Source organism: Falco cherrug, chromosome 14 (genome assembly GCF_023634085.1).
Source record: "Falco cherrug isolate bFalChe1 chromosome 14, bFalChe1.pri, whole genome shotgun sequence".
NCBI lineage: Eukaryota > Metazoa > Chordata > Aves > Falconiformes > Falconidae > Falco > Falco cherrug.
Window position 1 is genome coordinate 15,806,991 of NC_073710.1, and position 17,939 is coordinate 15,824,929.

Consider the following 17,939-nt stretch of genomic DNA (forward strand, 5'->3'; position numbering starts at 1 on the left):
CACATACAAACACAGGGTACAAGATTTCCATATGCAGCAGCCTGAATTTGTGTTCTTCACCTGTCTTTAAGCTTCTAATAAGTTGTGCCACCTTAAAAATCTCTGGAAAGCTAGAAATCTCCCTCAGCTTTCACGAGAAGTCAGTTACTTTGAAAAACAGACTACTTATTTAAAAACCTCATTTTAGAGTCCAGTAAGTTCTTTGGAGATCCATACCCCCTGTCCTAATCTCTTATAGGAATACATTTTGTTCCTTGTCATTCTCAAAATTTTGCTATCCAAAATCATCCATCAAGCCTTTGAACATAATAAACATTGGCTCCTACACAAATCTGGATTAGGAAAAGTGAAATAAATATATTACATATGAAATAATGTACCTAAATGTACTGAAATATATAAACATCTGAAATACATTTCAGAAGTTTCAAAAAGAAAGGAATCATTATTCTTTGTTTATGTGTAGTTCTAGAGGTGAACAATGAACAGTGGCTAGGTTATAAATTGTTCCATGCAGTGTAACATTGAAAATGGATAATATAATTTTTGTAATGATTCCACATTTATACAAAAGTGCTGTGATGGGAAATACAGCTAACTGGATATTTGTACACTGTTGTGCTTATTTATAGTCCTGTCATTTTGCCACTCTAACTCCAAGAGACATTTATAGTACCTTCTCTCTGCTCTAACTGAATTATCACTAATATAATAAAATTTAGTATAAACATGTTTGTAAACAGTTGTGGTATCAAGTTTTACTTGGTTACATCAAGTCTTGCATCAAGTCCTACTTTAATAAGAACAGACAGATCACTGAACGCAAGTTTAAATACATAATGCTACAGTAACGGACACCCTTCATGTTAAAGAGCTTCTGTTTGAAGACCATTGGAAATCATTATCAGTTATAACAGTGCAGCAAATGGAAACATTTCAACTAGTGGACATTCTTCTGTCACACAGGGAGAACAAGGAAAGGCTTATGAATAAATGCACAGAACAATGTGCATACATACAAATTTAGCAGCAAAACAGGGACCAAAGTAGGAAAACCAAAATGTATGTATGACCTGTAATTGAGGCTCTGCATTCTCTTGCTAAATAGTTTTTTGATTTATCAAAATACACTGAGAAACAACAGAAAAGGTTGAGAAAATTCCCTGCTATGGATCTGCAAAAATTGGCTTGACTGAGTGAGGGTAATAAAGACTATTTTAACTAACTCACATTTTCCTATAACACAGTATATGAAGCATGGATATTATTACTGCAGGACTGTATAGTAGGCGTGAGGCTTCTTTACAGCCCCATATGAACTGTGTCATATTTTCTCTGTTTTTTATTAATGCAGTTTAAATGCTGTTTTTATTGTGTGCAATGAAGAATACATGTGTCTATGCTTGTTGAAGTTGTGTATGAAATAAAAACAGTGATATCCTTTTTTTCTTGTTAGTTGAAGTGAATTGAGTACTTGGGAAAGATGCTGGTGAGATAACACTTTACCTCTACTTTGAAACAGTAGTATTTACAGTGATAAGACATTCACTAGAGGAAAATACCAGAAACGTTTCATGAGCTAGCATACAATTCTTGGGCTCAGCAACTTTATTCTGACCTGTGAAACATAAAAGAATGCAAAGAACATGACAGCCAAACAAAGGCATCTGCCTACAACCATTCTAATACTGACTTAAAACATTTTTGGTTTATTATCCTGGATAATATGATCTCATCAGAAATCTTGAGAATTTTTAAGACCTTTTTCCCTTGCTTTTAAATCACTAGGTGTGAATCACTCTGTGGCGTTTTGTTAGTTCTGCAGGTATTTGATAAAGTTTTGTGTCACAAAATAAATAGAGAAAGCTGGACACTAGGTGTTCTAGTACCCTGGTACCTCAACCACTACTTTCTAGTATCAGGACATACTTCTGTCTTTCACCTACTGACTGGTCATGACATGAAAGAAAGGTCTTGGAAACATTTTCCCATGTACTACTTCCCTACAGAAACGGACTCTTATTTTTTTGTTCTAATAACATAAATAGTTAGTATAAAAATAATACCTTTTCATATCTATGTCTTACTTTGGATTATTGCAGTGTCTTTCTTGATATGTGACCCCACCTCCACAAGTGCGAGTACACTCTGACCACTCAGACCAGGCAGACCATTGGCCATTTACAGGCTTGGGTCCATGATCACCATATTTGACACACTGTCCTCTTCGACACCACTGCCAAAAGAATGCCAAAAAACATCCCGTCAAAGTTAATGGCACCTAGTAGATGCAAAAAAGAAAAAATCCACATTTAAAAGTTCCAGTGCTTAACCATAAAAAACATGAGGTCACCTATCAAACTCCATGAGATATTTCACAGTAGGACTAGGACTCAGAAGTAGGACGTTGATCCACACAACGGTATAGATGAGTAATGTCCTAAAATTTGTCCAAGTTATGAGCTGAACATCTCTGAGGTACAAATTTTCAAAACTGTTCTCTTGCAGACTGTCTTTTTGGCTTACTCTTCCCACAAAAATCCATGTTAATTTATGGTCCTGTGCTGTCAGAATCTCAAAACTTCCCATGTAATTTAAAAATAGTCTGCTAAAATTCTGCTAATTTTTTTCCCTTTTGTAATTCACTTATGAAATACTGCACAAAGAGAAAAAGCAAAATAGAATGTTTTTCAGTAATTTGAAAATCAAAACAATATTCTACAACATTGCAGCAAAAGAAACATTTCGTGTAACTATAGAGGAGTGTAAATTAGAAGCTTTGACTAAAATAAGTAACACTGCTCTTTCAGTAGTGATCACTGATGATAATATGCATGATGGCCTTAGTCGGTATAGGAAATATTATGGCTTAAGGAATGTTTATATCAAAGTGGAATTTGAAGCCTTGATCTAACTTCTGATATAATTAATGGATTTTCTTACAGATTTAGATTTGCCAGATATATGTTATTCCATAGCTCGATGCGAAAGGCATCACTCCCTACCGTCACATAGGTGCCACTGTGGGGACCAGTCCTGACTATGTATTGCAGTGCAATCATTTACAGAGCAATCAGAAAGTCCATGAGAGCAAACCTAGAGGGATCTGGATAAAACTGTTTGGACAGGAGGTGGTATTTGACCCAATACAGTCTGAAAACAAATTAGAATGACATTGTCCTATTTATAAAACAGCTTACCATACTTATACCACAAGCTGTTCCTTCTGCTGCTGGCATGAACTTTGTCTCACACCGATGACCCACTTTGTGACACCAGAGCGATTTGCATATATCCTGAGAAGAAAAAAAGTACTCTATCTATAGTACTCATAATTCCCATCATTTCCTCATGTTTAGAAAGAGTAACAAAAGATACATGCCTTTGCTACCCTAAAAGCTGTATAAATAAAACCTTTTCTGAATTTAGATAGAGTCCAGGGTTTAAGATCATAGCACAGCCACATTCTGTATACTGCCTGCTTCTTTATGCACCATTTCACTATGTATTTTGTAAAACTGTTTTGACTGTGGGACTATAATAGAACAAAAACAGCGTTAAAAGGTTGAACGCTAAAATTACATCAAGTCTACAAGGACTATAATACTGTGAAGAGTCTAGATTTTCTAAAACTCAGGAGGTATCTGGAAACAGAGTCTCTTCACAGTGCTGTTCATTCTCTCTTCTTTCTTTACTAGCTATAGAAGAAACAGCTGCCATCACCTGATAAATGTGGTTAGTATATAAAAAAAATCAAAATACTCCATGATATTAACAGGAGTAAAAGAAATTACAATACTTTTTAGAATGAGCACTTCAGATTATTTAATAAAATGTCTTCTCTGAAGAGATCAGCAAGGAGTGTAGCAGTCACTGAAATAATGAGTTAATTAAATGAATCCTTCATTATGAAGTCAAGAGTGTAATTTATGTTTTTATTGTTCTAAGATAACTCTTTATAAATTTTCCAGGCTTTACTGTCAATGCATAAAAGTAAAATAAAACACAAATAACTTAGTCCTTGTTACCCCACACCCAATGCAAGTTTTGATCAAAATGCTACTGCCTGCTGATTTCCCTGAGCACGGTAGCCAAGGGCTCATGGGCCTTATGTATTCAGCTGCACTCCTTATGACTCCTGGAAAGAACGCATTTCCTTCTGAAACTCCCCTGGGATTCCAGTATTCCTCAAAAGAGGCCAGTACCTTCAAAGCAAATTTCCAAGCAAGATAAGGTAGAGAAATAGCCCAGGCCTCCAAAGAACACTGTATTACTTGTACTTATTTAGTGTACTGCAGTTCTCTAATGTAATTTTAACTTCTCAAAAGCATATCAATAGGTACCTTTACAAAGCTGAGGTTGCACAGTTTTGCTTTCATTCCAAATTGCCATTTGCACTGGGTATCAGCATCATAGATCTGCCCTGGCAGTTTGTCAGGGTATTTATACTGTCCTGTTTGCTTAGGTTCATCAATCAGGCAGGCAGCTTGAGCTGTACTATAATGAGAATGTATATTAATCATTACTATGATCTTTATATTAAAATATTTTAATTTGCTACAGACCAGCAAAAACACATAATATGGTATGCAGTACCTTTAACTAGGTTTAGAGGTATGCACTGAAATTAGAATATCTGCTTGTAGGAGCCAAAAGATCTTGACATCTTGTTGGTAGCCTAACCTGCAAAGTTTTAAGGAAGCGGGACTTTCCAGGCTTTCAGACTGTTGTGACAACAAGAATGATGTCAAATTATTTTCCTCCCTTTATTCCTGTGTAGCCAAGAGCAAGGTGATCTAGTCTGCTTCTTTCCCCTAAATGGATTACCCAAAAGGAATCAACAGAACCAGCGGGCACACTGTCTCATTTCAGCATTCACTTTGTGTGGACTCACAAACAGGAGGCTGCTGACGCTGTGTGCTTTGGGTTGGCTGTGTCCAGCTTAAGACCAACGTACAGTCTACTTTTTTCCCTTTGTATACGCTTGAGAACCCATGTACATAGAAGGTCACTCTATGCTGGATTTATCTTCCAAGTGTAAGTCTCTTGGACCATACTGCATGTTGGAGGGCTTCCATGACTTTTAATTTGCAATTTGCTTGTGTACTCAGAATATGTTGCAGCATGGCAGCAAAAAATAAATCACCAGAATTCTGTCACCTTTCCTGGCCGCTGCTCTAAGATACCAGCTTGTAATTCAAGGATCAGATCCACAAAACTATCTAGGTGCTTGATTCTCATTCTAAGGAATTAACATCTAAAATGCCTGTGTTGGATCTGGGTCTTATTACCACCTCCACATTTTTAAGTAATCATGTATAGTCTACCCACGCACAACAAACAAAAGAAAAGTTGTACAGGAAAGGACTGCAATTCTACAGACATTAAACACAGCCCAAACACCAGTTCCTTTAAAAGCATCACTGAGTAATGCCAACACGCCGGAGAAGTAATTGGTATCTTTCTCTTTTTCCTTTCATTCCCCCCAGAAACACTATATGAAAAATGTAAAATGTCCTTGCTCGTGACATGAGCTAGATCAAGAGAAAAACTCCAATGAGAAAGGCCACTAATGTTAATTGACATTTTGTAATGACTTTGGTACCACTGTGTCTGCCCTCTTTGGTGTTCACTTCCTACTAATTCTCTAATAAACCTAGCTGCTGACAGGAATGCCTGGGAAAGAATGATATGCGGGATATTCATGGAGGGTGAAATTCATGCTTTTGAAACGAGGCAGGACAAAAACATTTACATGCCATACCACCTATACGCTTCATAAGTCCAAGTGTGTGGGCTCACGTAGTACATGGGTTTGAGCACATTTTAAAAGAGGTGAATTTCACACTTTAGTAATTTTTATGTCTGTTCAAGAATTCAAGCCCAGTTATTAAAGATATATTCCCTGGCACCAGCCCAGATTTACATCTGACCTACCTGAGAAATTTGTTGAGATACTGCCTGCTGCATACAGACCAAGAAAACACTCCATTGTTTCCCGTGAGCGTGGGAGACATAATATTACCCTCAGCTTTCCTACAAGGATTTCCTTCTCCGTCATGAATCATACCAAAGCTGAAAAGAGAACCATGTGTGAGAGTGAAAATCTAGATTAATCAGAAGCAAGACAAAATCTGGGGCAGAAGAAACACTTTCTGGGTAAAGTTCTATGCCTGAACTCCACACGGAATGTGGAATTCATCTCTTTCGTTCCAAAGGGATGAAAACAGATGCACCATACTAATACTATTAGTATGAAACAAGCTCCAATTAATACCATTCAAATTTTATTGTCACCATACACTTGTCTGATGAGAAAAAGTTTGTCAGGTTTCACAAAAGGCCCATACTGGTGAGGCAAAGGAGCTCTGCAATGTGAGCTGATGACAAGATGCTGCCACATAAGTACCAGAGCTGCCAACTGTGTCAGTTTTACAGTTTAACCGCTTCTTTTTCCTGAACGAGAAATGTTCTGTGGTGGGATGGATGGAAATGGTGGATCTTATTTTCAGCCATACTTGTACTTGCCTATAAATCCATCAGCCTAAAACATGCGTGCAGTCTGAGCCTTTCTCTGCCTAGCAATAATGCCTGCTAACATGAATGGTGTGGAGATCAGAATCCAGGGAAACAGCAGTGTTACACAGCTGTAAGAATATAACTGTCCTCATAACAGGAGGCAAGAACTACATAGCTGTATTCAATCTTTAGCAAAAGAAGTGCGACTGAATGAATAGAATACAAGGTATGAATATAAAAATGTGATTTATTTTTTTTGAATTTTGGCTACTAACTTGCTATATTATCTCAGCAAATCACTTTCTTTTCCTCACCTTTGTCATACACTGTCACTTACTTTGCCTTGACTGTAATCTCTTAGTGGGAATACTGCCTCTTTCTGAGTGCTTTGCTCAGTCTGCAGCACCGTGAGGCTCTCCTTTCACTAGGAGAGGTGTTGGGATAGTATAAAGAATAATAAGCAATAATAAAAAACACATAAAAATTATAAATTATGTGGAGCTTATTGATATCTTAAAGCTAATTTTCAGGTTTTTTCCTTCCACTGTTTTATATTTACTCACTATATGGGACATCTGTAAAAATCAATGTGTTTTGAATAGAAATTTCATAATCTGTTACTTCAACGTTGTAGTACATTGGCAACTTTATGAATGCAATCTGTGCACATGCAGGGAATATCTAATTTACTGGAGCTGGTCCTCTACTGTTACAAATCATTGCAGGCTCATCAGAGTTACTGCATGTGTTGCCACCAGCTGAGGCTCCAAACTTGGTAAAATATATGGCTCCTATAAGTGGACAAAAAAAGTACCAACTGAGCTTGTATTTTAGAATTGTTTATAAAATGCTAACTTTTTTTCACATGCATTGCAGCCAAAGAATGCAGAGTTTATATACCCACTGACATAACGGGCTCTGAACTCCCAAAGGAACAGTTAAGCTTTCAGGTAAAAACACAAACTGCTTCAAGAAAACCATAAAAATGTGTAACAACTGAAGGTATTTGGTGGATTGCAGAATGTGATCTATACAGTATACAATATTCTCCTACTACAAAATCCTTAGGATAATATATTCACAGTGGACCTTAGCACCTTCAAGTCTGTCACAGGTATTTTTTTCTTCCAAGAATCTCTGTATCACAGAGACAGAATTCAGTTGTTCTCAATCACATACTAGGTAGTCTCAGGAACATGAACACGAACATATGATAATAAAGACATTTCGTATCTGGCACAGATTTTTTTCCAGGACATAAGATACATTTAATTAGGAGTATGGAACTATACCAAAGAAAGGCTGAATAATAGGAGAATCAAAGGTAGTGGTGAAATAGAAAAAAACCCCCAACTTAAAAAATTTCCAAGCATAATCTCTCAAAGCAAATAAAAAAATAAACAGGAAGGAAGGGCATTAAGAGACAAAAGGGGATATTTCTTGAAAAATAAGCTGTGGGCCTGATTCTCTCCTAATACTGATCAAAGGGCATTAAAAATATACTGAGGCCAGTGAAACTGCATTAGTGTGACAGGAGGATCAAACTATATATTTTACATCTTTGGTCCCATTGAAAGCATTGGCACCATTCCCACAGGCTTCACTGGTAGCTGGATTATTTTTTAATCCCTTGTTTCCCATCAGATGTACAAAAACCTGTGAAAGGGTCACTCATGTAGACATTAGGTCATAGTATATACTGTAGAGCATATTTGTACAATGAAAACTAAATAGTCCTGATTCAGTCATGCAGAATCAGAAGGACACATGCCTTGACCGAACAGCAGAATACAGTACCACTGCTTTTCAAAGATATTCTGTGCAGTAATGTCACTGGACAAAATAAAGATCCTACGCCCATGATTTTATCTGACCCTTGATTTCAGGTCTGTACCACATAAAGAAACTATGCCTCTATGCTGCCAGTGGTTACACAGACTCCAGCTTGAACTATGTTAAAACTGAAAAACAAAACCATAATAAAGTTGTGAAAAAATAATTCAAAATTATTTGGGGAAAAAAAAAAACAGAAGAGCAAAACCTAATCATCATCTTCAGATTTAATTCAACAATTCAGAGAACAGCTGAAGCTCCATGGAAGATTATTACTGATTTTGTTTGAGAGACAGAGGTTCTTAGGAAAACTACATTCTTATTATGATAGAAACCAAATGGAAATCCAATGGATGTAGAGACAGGGAGGCAGAAACCCCCACAAAGGCTCTTTTTAGCCAAATGACGCATTAGTTATAGAGAACAAAGGACAGGTTGAATGGAATGAATGGCTCCCAGATGCTATGAAACACTGGGTCTTCTGGGAAAGGGACTTTTAAGAGATTCAGACAGATCACTCCTCCATACTGTGAGCTGCAGTGTTCTACCTCTTTTTGGAGCAACCACACTGATACTAGAAGCAATTTGTCTACCAGAACATGGTAGCAATGTGGGAAGCCTGTAGATTATTGTTGTCAGCTTTTACTGTTTATTCTTGTTATCACCTGTAATATATAAAATGTTGAAAAATAAAAATAAAAGGAAAGTTACCCTGAGCAGCTGATTCATCATTTCATGCTAAAGGACACACCTCTGAGTGAAAAATCTTGACTCTGGCCTAAAATTGTCTATAGCTTCCCATCAAATTAGAAACAGTTGTGAGGTGGCTGTGACAGAATAAGGTTCCTCCACCTATGGCAGCAAAATCAATCAAAATCCAACAGTGGTTATTTTTATTTTTCTTGAAGAGATGATATTTAACATGGCCAACACATTAACTGGATGTTTGATGTATTCTAATCATTATACAGCACTCTATAAATCATAGAATCACGGAATTATTTAGGTGGGAAAAGACCTTTGAGATCATCAAGTCCAACTGTTCAGCTAGCATTGCGAAGTCCACCACAAAACCAAAGCACCACATCTACACGTCTTTTATATACCTCCACAGATGGTGACTCAACCAGCTCACTGGGCAGCCCGTTTCAATGCTTGACAACCCTTTCGGTGAAGAAATTTTTCCTTATTTATCCAGTCTAAATCCTAGTGCAACTTGAGGCCATTTCCTCTCATCCTACCACTTGTTACTTGGGAGAAGAGACTGACACGCACCTCACTACAGCCTCCTTTCAGGCAGTTGTAGGGAGCAATAAGGTTTCCCCTGAGCCTCCTTTTCTCCAGGCCAAACACCCCCAGTTCCCTCAGCTGCTCCTTATAAGAATTGCGCTCTAGACCCTTCACCAGCTTCATTGCTCTTCCCTGGACATGTTCCAGTACCTCTACATCCCTCTTGTAGTGAGGGGCCCAAAACCCAACGCAGCGTTCAAGGCACAGCATCAACAGTGCTGAGGGACAATCACTTCCCCGGTCCTGCCAGCCACACCATTTCAGATACAAGCCAGGATGCTGCTGGCCACCTTGGCCACCTGGGCACACTGCTGGCTCACGTTCGGTAGCCGTCAACCAGCACCCCCAGCTCCTTTCCCACCAGGCAGCATACCAGCCCCCTGCCCCCAGCCTGCTGCTCTGCGGGGAGTCGTTGTGCCCCAAGTGCAGGACCCGGTACTGATCCTTGCTGAACATCATACAACTGGCCGTGGCCCGTCTATCCAGTCTGCCCAGGCCCCTCTGCAGAGCCTCCTGCCCTCAAGCAGATCAACACTCTTGCCCAACCTCGTGTCATCTGCAAGCTGACTGAGGGTGCACTTGATCCCCTTGTTCAGATTGTTGATAAAGATACAAAACAGGACTGGCCCCAATACAGCCCTGGGGAACACCACTTGCGACTGGCCACCACCTGGATTTAACTCCATTCACCACCACTCTTTGGGCTCAGCCATCCATCTGATCCAAATGATCCATATTTAACTGATTTATGTTAACTTGTGCTATGTTTCCATTCACTCACAGATTTATTTATAGAAGGAGCATGTAAGACTCATGAAACTTACTTGTGTCCAGATTCATGAGCAATTGTAAAAGCCAGTCCAAGGCCTGTATCTTCATTAATGGTACAACTACGGTATTTGCTGCACATGCCACTGATAGGTGCAAATCCTGAAGGAAGGAAGCAGTAGAATAGTTTGTTCCCCTACAGAATCCCAAATACATATATCATCTGCACTGGTCCTAATAAGCCAGTCTATTTGTGGTGCATGAAGATGATTGTCTGCTTCATCGGATTTATCATGGAGGAATTACAGCAGACTTTTATTTAGCTATAAAGAAAATCCTGTATAAGAAGTATAAATCAAACCTAACCTCTCAAAATATACTTTACTTGTAAAGATTATTCTTTCCCCCCTTCATGCCTTCACTGCTCCCAAATTAGGGAGGAATCCCATTCAAAAAGGGCAAGTAGTCATAAAAAGGTAAAAAAATATCAGTGGCTCAGAAATATTCTCAAAATCAAAAATATTCCTTGAAGAGGTGACAATTCAAAAGGATGTCTTCAGAAAGCTTATTTTGCCACTTTTTCTGGGGCAATGATACTGGAAATACTCGTTTTCTTTTAGGTATCTCAGAGACAAATATATAAAAATAATAGTGTTCTTTACGCTTCAAAAAGGCTACTATTATGTGCAAAAATAGACGATTTTAAAACATTCCCATCTCTATAAATCAAGATGATGCTGTTGACACTCACGAGTTTATCAGAACATGTTTTCATATCATACCTAAAGTATCACAGGGCTCATTTTTCCAAGAGCAGATATCAAAGCCCGTAAGCAAGATGGCATGGTCATGGCGCTTTCCATTCTTCCCAACCAGAGCAGACTGCCATTGGCAAAAGCTGTTCAGTGACTGGTCCGCATGGTGGTTAATCAGTAATCCACCCTGTAGATATTTCATGGACATAGAAATAAGGTGCTTCCATCAATATTTGAGAAAGGCAATTGAAAGAATAAGAGTTGGTTAGGGAAAAGAGTATTACTTTTTCATATTTGTTTTGCATAAACTTATGTATTCCCATGTTAACTGTCTGTGATGACCAATTCTGTTGATAAGTGAATCAATTACAATTGTAGAATAAAACTGCTCCTCTCCCCAGACACAGATATTTTCAAAGTCAGTGGTTGGAATTACAGTGTACAAATAATTTTGATTCCTGATAAAATTGAACGCTAAACTGTTTTCAATCTTGTGATTAAAATATTTGGAGATTTCTCTGAAGGAAAAGTATTATCCAAGTAGATCAACCCATCACAAATTTGTCTTCATCAGAAGAAATTTTGTCTCCTTTTGTGTCAGCATCCTTACCAAAAGAATTGGCACCACTCCCACCTTTTGTTACACACTATCTTCAATTCAGGACTTTTGACTCCTTGCCCTTCTGATCACCACATCCTGGAAAGTCCAGGTCACAATCTTTTTATTTATTTAAATACTTCTTAAGTAGATTTCTCATTCCAGCTATTTCTGTTCAAGAAAATGCTGGAAATTGTTAAGTTTTATCTCACTGAAATCATTTCAGTGTTTCTAAAGAACATTTACATGAAACGAAGATTTTAGTATCAAAAACTGAGAAGCAGTGAAATGCAGAAAGTGTGATTTTGGAGGTTTTTGTGATTTTCATCTTCTTCTCACGCTTTATGTCTTAAGAAACCTCTAATGAAAGTTCATGTACCTAACATAGGAACACCCAATACTCCCTGTGAACAGCAGCAAATGAAGCACACCACACAAAAATTCTGACCCAACTTACAGGCTCTTGTTCCAAAAGAAGAAGGCTCACAATGATAATGTTTATATCACTTCCAATTGTTCCATCTTTAAACAGACTAGAGACCTGCAATGGTTATTGAAGAGGAAATATCATCTACATGTGTAATTTTTTTAATAGACTAAACTCATGTATTGAGTTACTGCATTTGGCTTCAATTTCCATTTAAAATTAATGGAGTTATTACCTTTTCAGATTAATTTAAAATAGTTTAACCCAGAATTATGCCCCAAACCACTAGACTTATTCAAAAACCTTGAAAACTTTCTATTGTCTTCAGTGAGCTTTGTTCTGTCCTTGGTTTCCTGGATTAAGCGTAATCAAGTTCAAATTCAAGTTTTGTAGTACAAGGGCAAAGCCACAAAGCAAAATATATTTTTTGTTAAATTATATGATTTTTCACAAAATAAATTTGTGCTTTCTCAAATGAATTTTTGTTTCAAGGAGAGACATCAGACAAAACAAAGTTTCATGATACTAAATGAAAGTTTCCATTTCAGAGTATCTGCCTTTTTTGTACTACACAAGAAGTAATTTAAAATATGACATTTTAAATATTTTCCTTTTTTTTTTTTTTTTGAACCCTACAGTACTGTTGACAGAGCTGTGATAATCTAGGGATAATTCAGATACACCACATCTTACCATATTCATGACTGTTAAGATGTACGTTGTTACATTTTCCTTGCCATGTTTCTCCAACATTTTTTTATCTGCCACAACAAGGGTTTCAACATTGAGACTTCCATTTTTCTGAATTTTAGCAGATGATCTTTTGAACCTTGCAGAAGTCCCATATTCATCTGAGCGAATGTACGTCTCTTCCGTGGGTGGCTTAGGTGCATCTAAAAGGAAATAAAACTCAGTTTTGGAAAAGGTTCAGAGCACTCATGAACAGTTTCATCAGAAAATGAAGCATCACAAGTTTAGAGCCTTAGATTATTTTTACAGCACATGATCTAGTACTTATGGCTAAGTTATTCTATATTTATTAATAAAGACCTGATTCATTCCTGAGCGAAGGATGGCTACAGGGAGAGAAGAAAATGGGAGAACCACAATCGTATGCAATAACCACTTTAAAAATAAAAGAATTAATCTAACAAAATGGTAGTATTTGTGGCAAAAAATACATACAGAAGTTTAACAGAATATCTACATTTTTCCTATCCTTTTGATAACTTCTTAAGGTGTTTGGCATGTGCTACTTACATAGCAGTTGGTAAAAAAGTCCTTTCCACAACAGATGTCCACCGTCAGTACAGAAAGCAGACACACACCACAAGTAAGATTCCTGCCAGCCTGCTGTTGTGATTGACATTAGCCTTCTATGTGAATTTGCCACTGAGATTATCCCTGCTGGGAATATATTTATATAGGGAAATGTCAGGCAATAGCAAGGAGGGCTTGGTAACAGGATATGCGCATCCAGCCCACACACCCCAATGCCAGGGAGCACTTTTTCCCTCTGTACTTGTGTCACATGGTCAATGGCACAGTTAGAGCATGGTCTCTACTCCATTTCTTCACAGCCAGGAATGGGAAAATAAATCTATATCCTAGTCCTGTAATGCTGCTGTTATTCATAGCTTCTTTTGCATAAACCTACATTGCCTCTGAATCAAGAATTAACTCGAAGGCCACTTCAACATATTATTCAGATAACGATAGAATTTTTTTGTTCACAGGATGTAACATGACACAAGTGAGGAAGCCTCAGGTAATCAAAAAAATCCTGCCTGTGTCTCATCACAAGGACATAGTTAAAACAGATGCTACTTCCTTCCATGCCAAACTGGGAAATCATGAATACCACAGAATGCACAACAGCAGCCTGCTTGCAAGGACTAAGTCACTCTGAACTATGTTTAACATGCCAGTAACTGTGCTAGTAAGATTTTAAAATGTATCAGTCATTATAAACAATTGTCCTTTACAAGCTCAAAGAACTTTTCTGGAAGCACGTCAAGACATGAAGACATGCCTCACCCAAGAGTGAAGCATTCAGTTCAAGGCACATCAGTTTCCATGTACTGTTTTGAAGGCAATACGACTTCAAGGCATTCGACTCATAAATCCATGAGCAGTGTTTTGCTCTTGAATTAACTTCACTGTTACTAATAAAACCTAAGCAGCAGCAATGTTTCAAGCATGATTTATGATCTACAGTCCAGTTAATTCTCAGGATCTAAAAACATTTAGATTGTGAAGGGTCTGAAAGATTATTAACTGGCTGTCCTAGTGCTTACAAATTGCCAGCATATGAAATTGTAGAGGATGGTGAGTGGGACAAGCTACTTTTATGACACTAAAAGTGGCAGTGTGCTCTTCCCTCTTACTGTTCATCAAGTTTGGAGTCGTTCTTGGGTTAGGATAAATTAACCTCAACTCAGTGGTGTTAATAGTAGAGGAGTGTCTTCCATAAGACTGCATTCTGAATGCCTTTGTTCATTCAAGCTGAAATTTTCTATTCCAGGTGATCAGATTGGACTTTGCTGAAAATTTCAAACTGATATGACTCCAGATCTCAGAACAAGACAATGTACAAACCAAGAAAAAAAACACCACCACCAAAAAAAAACCAAAACCAAGAAAAATGTCCCAAATAATCATAGAAGAGGTGTTGCCTTTACTGAAGTGAGATGTTTTCTTCTACATCCTGTCTTTACTCAATTAAACAATCACAAGTGATTTTATTTGTAGGACTGCATTCATTCAGTGAACATACATTGACTTGTTCTATAGATTAGCCAAAGCTGGGTATAGAAATAGGTTGTAATTTTTTAGAACTCCTTCATTTCTCTCGGAAGGTTACAGATATGTACTGCATGAACTGAAAGACTGCAGGATGTGAAAAGAAAGTTTCATGGTTAAGGTAATTAAATACAATCTTGCTTAATCAGATCCTAACAGCATCTGAAACAATCTAAACAATGATGGGTAAATCACTTATACTAAACTCATCACAGCTAGATGCTAATTGCATGTTCTTCATTTAACATAAACCCAACTTGAATATGCAGCTAAGAACTCACAGCTGTAACTGAAGTTATTTAATATATAGATACACACATAGAATTAGAGGAGCATATATTCTGCTAAGTATTTTAAAGAAAAACCTCAGTTTATTGATTTGGTCCCCAGAAGCAATGGTTATTTTTGACCTCTCCTGTGTCTGAGCCATGAGAATAATGACAGTATCTTCTCACATGCCAGGAGGTTATGAAAATACAGTGTTCAAAATGTACTCATTTATTATAGCAATAAGCACCATGTAAAAGCTCAAGTGGACACAAATAATTCTTAATTTGGACAAGCAGTCACAGGGCATACAGTAAAAAAAGTGCAAGATCACAGCAGACAATGCAAATAAAATGCTGTAGAGCTGATGAGCACCAGTGTCCTCTGCTCTGAAGCAGGCAGCAGGAAAACCAGACAGGAGGGAAAGGGAGTGTGTAACGAGGTATTTGTGAACTGCATTAGAATACAAATGTTTATAGGTTGAATCATAGGCTTGTGCATCTGGTATTTGAGGTCTAGCTTTCCAATCTAGAAAGAAGGATTTTTGAGGAAGCTGTCAATTTTTAATAGGCAGTTTTCAGGCCTCAGGCAGGCCTCAGTCTCAGCCAGCCACCTTTTCCACTACCTCCTTTCTCATTCCTTCCCTTCTGTTTGTTTTCTCTTTCTTCCTTACATGCCTGCCTTTTGGAAAAGGAACTGTCTCATTTTCTAAGAACTCAAGTAGGAAGTTGGAAGAATATCACTGGACTGAGACAATGTTTTCAATACTGTGTGCAGTCCTGGAGACCCTCATTAAGAAACTCAGCTCTAAAGCAGATCAGCTTTCAAACAGAATCAACTGAATGCTGTAAGCACAGATATAGGGTCCAAGGGGGATCTAAAATGTTCTGCAATTTGAGGGTCTAATGAGGACTCAGACTAGACCTTGGCAGGATAATATATTCCAATATTTTTTTTAAGAGGTGGCTCCAAAATCTTATTTAAACAATTTACATGGGAGGTTCTTTTTGAAGATCTCAGTTGCTAAACATTTCATTATCAAATAGTGAGTTCTGAAAGACGTATTCTCTATCCTCTCAGAAATTACTGACTACTTTTTCTCCATCTTCAAACCTAATTAATTATATATCCCCAAACTAACAGAGAGCAGATCAGGGGCTTGGCATCCATCACTGTGCAGAACTGCTTACTGAAAACTACGTAATTGTCACAAAAATCAGGCAAGGGATCTTTTAATCTAGGTAGAGAATAAGAAAACTAAACAGTGATTCTAATGGCTTAATAAAATAGATTATGACATCAATTTAAAGGAATAATCAAGTCTGTAATATCTAATCCACTTTAGAACTGTATAATTTAAGGTTATTATATCTCCATCACAAAGGTGACTGTGAATCACACTTCAGAATCACCATACAGTCTCTAAGAGCCACTATCTCAAACAAGGAGAGAAAGTTTCCTTACATACATTTCTTGCGACGTCCACAAAAATGTTGCTTTTGAAACCTTCCATGGTGGTAACCGTTTGCTTGAGCATGATACTTGTGGGAAGTGTGAGTTCTGTGATGACCAAAAGAAAAGTGTTTGGGATTGGACTCTATTGTGTACCGATGCACTTTCTCTTCTGCAGTTCGTTTATATAATACATGAGGATGGTGTCCAGCAGGCGATGTGTAGTTGTGCTCCTGTGCTAGCTGCTGAGGTAACGGAGATATAAGGAACTCGATCTTCTGTGTCCTTATCAAACCTGACTAAAAAAAGAAACACCACCAGAAATTAGAGAAAAGACTGTCAAAGTTCACAGCTGGAACATGCTAGGTCTTAAACTGTTTTTTCTTCAAAGCCTAGACAGATTAAAATGTGCTCTTCTAAATTAGATTTACTCAAGATATAATCTAGATAGTCTTCTCAATTAAAATATGCATTTTTTCACTTCGGAGATCACGAGGTTTCACGTTTGGTAACACACAAAACAAGAATGTTGCGGGACTGGCAACATAGCACCTTCACACAGTACCATGAATAATTTCGTATGCAATATTAATCCATTCTTCACAGTACAGATTTGGTTCTATGGGTGTTTGTGTACAGCATATACAGTCTCACATAAAAAGAAAAAGCTTTTGGAAAATGCAACTTCTAATAAATGCATACATTAGTAAACCAATATATTTGAATTTATTTTTTTTTTTCTGAATAAGGTATTACCAGATGGGAATCCCAGACTTAAGGTTACCCCTAAGTATAAACGTAAGCACATTATAGTACAGCAGCACAAAGCTGAAGCATCTGAACATTTTAGTGCTATCATTCAGTAATCAACTCCCTGCAATTTAATCTTCATAAATGCAGTTTATTATTTATGCCCTCCTACAAAAGAAAACTGATCAGTGAAAGCAAGTATCTGATTGTTTTCCTTCTTGGATCCCTGAAAGACAGAAGTAAGTATGGGAAAACTACGCTGTAGTTTTCACATAGTATCTGTGCATAAAACTGCACATGTGATGAAGTGTTTCCAGGATCAGGGCCAGGGAAATGTGGGTGGCACTGAGGAAGTATTTCCATGCAGCTCATTAATCAGTTATGATTTTATTTCATTTCTTGGTTTTGTAAAACATGTTGTAATAAACACTCCTTTTTACCAAGTCAAAAACCAAGAAGAAGTTTCATCAGGTAATTC

At 37.5% G+C, this 17,939-nt stretch overlaps 1 protein-coding gene across 2 annotated transcripts in view; it reads right to left on the minus strand.

Moving 5' to 3' along the window:
• The window catches only part of ADAMTS18 (ADAM metallopeptidase with thrombospondin type 1 motif 18), a 79,799-nt gene that overhangs the window by 33,994 nt on the left and 27,866 nt on the right, over window positions 1–17,939 (minus strand). Inside the window, exons 4-12 of one of the 2 annotated variants that reach the window (XM_005432349.4) lie at window positions 16,728–17,010; window positions 12,884–13,083; window positions 12,221–12,304; window positions 11,193–11,352; window positions 10,467–10,572; window positions 5,938–6,075; window positions 4,344–4,497; window positions 3,201–3,296; window positions 2,088–2,236 (exon numbers count right to left, since the gene is read on the minus strand). In XM_005432349.4, the coding sequence (XP_005432406.2) occupies window positions 2,088–2,236; window positions 3,201–3,296; window positions 4,344–4,497; window positions 5,938–6,075; window positions 10,467–10,572; window positions 11,193–11,352; window positions 12,221–12,304; window positions 12,884–13,083; window positions 16,728–17,010 (1,370 nt within the window). Of the gene's footprint in view, window positions 1–2,087; window positions 2,237–3,200; window positions 3,297–4,343; window positions 4,498–5,937; window positions 6,076–10,466; window positions 10,573–11,192; window positions 11,353–12,220; window positions 12,305–12,883; window positions 13,084–13,450; window positions 13,791–16,727; window positions 17,011–17,939 lie in introns of those variants that run through there. The other variant, XM_027802911.2, reaches the window with a different exon arrangement.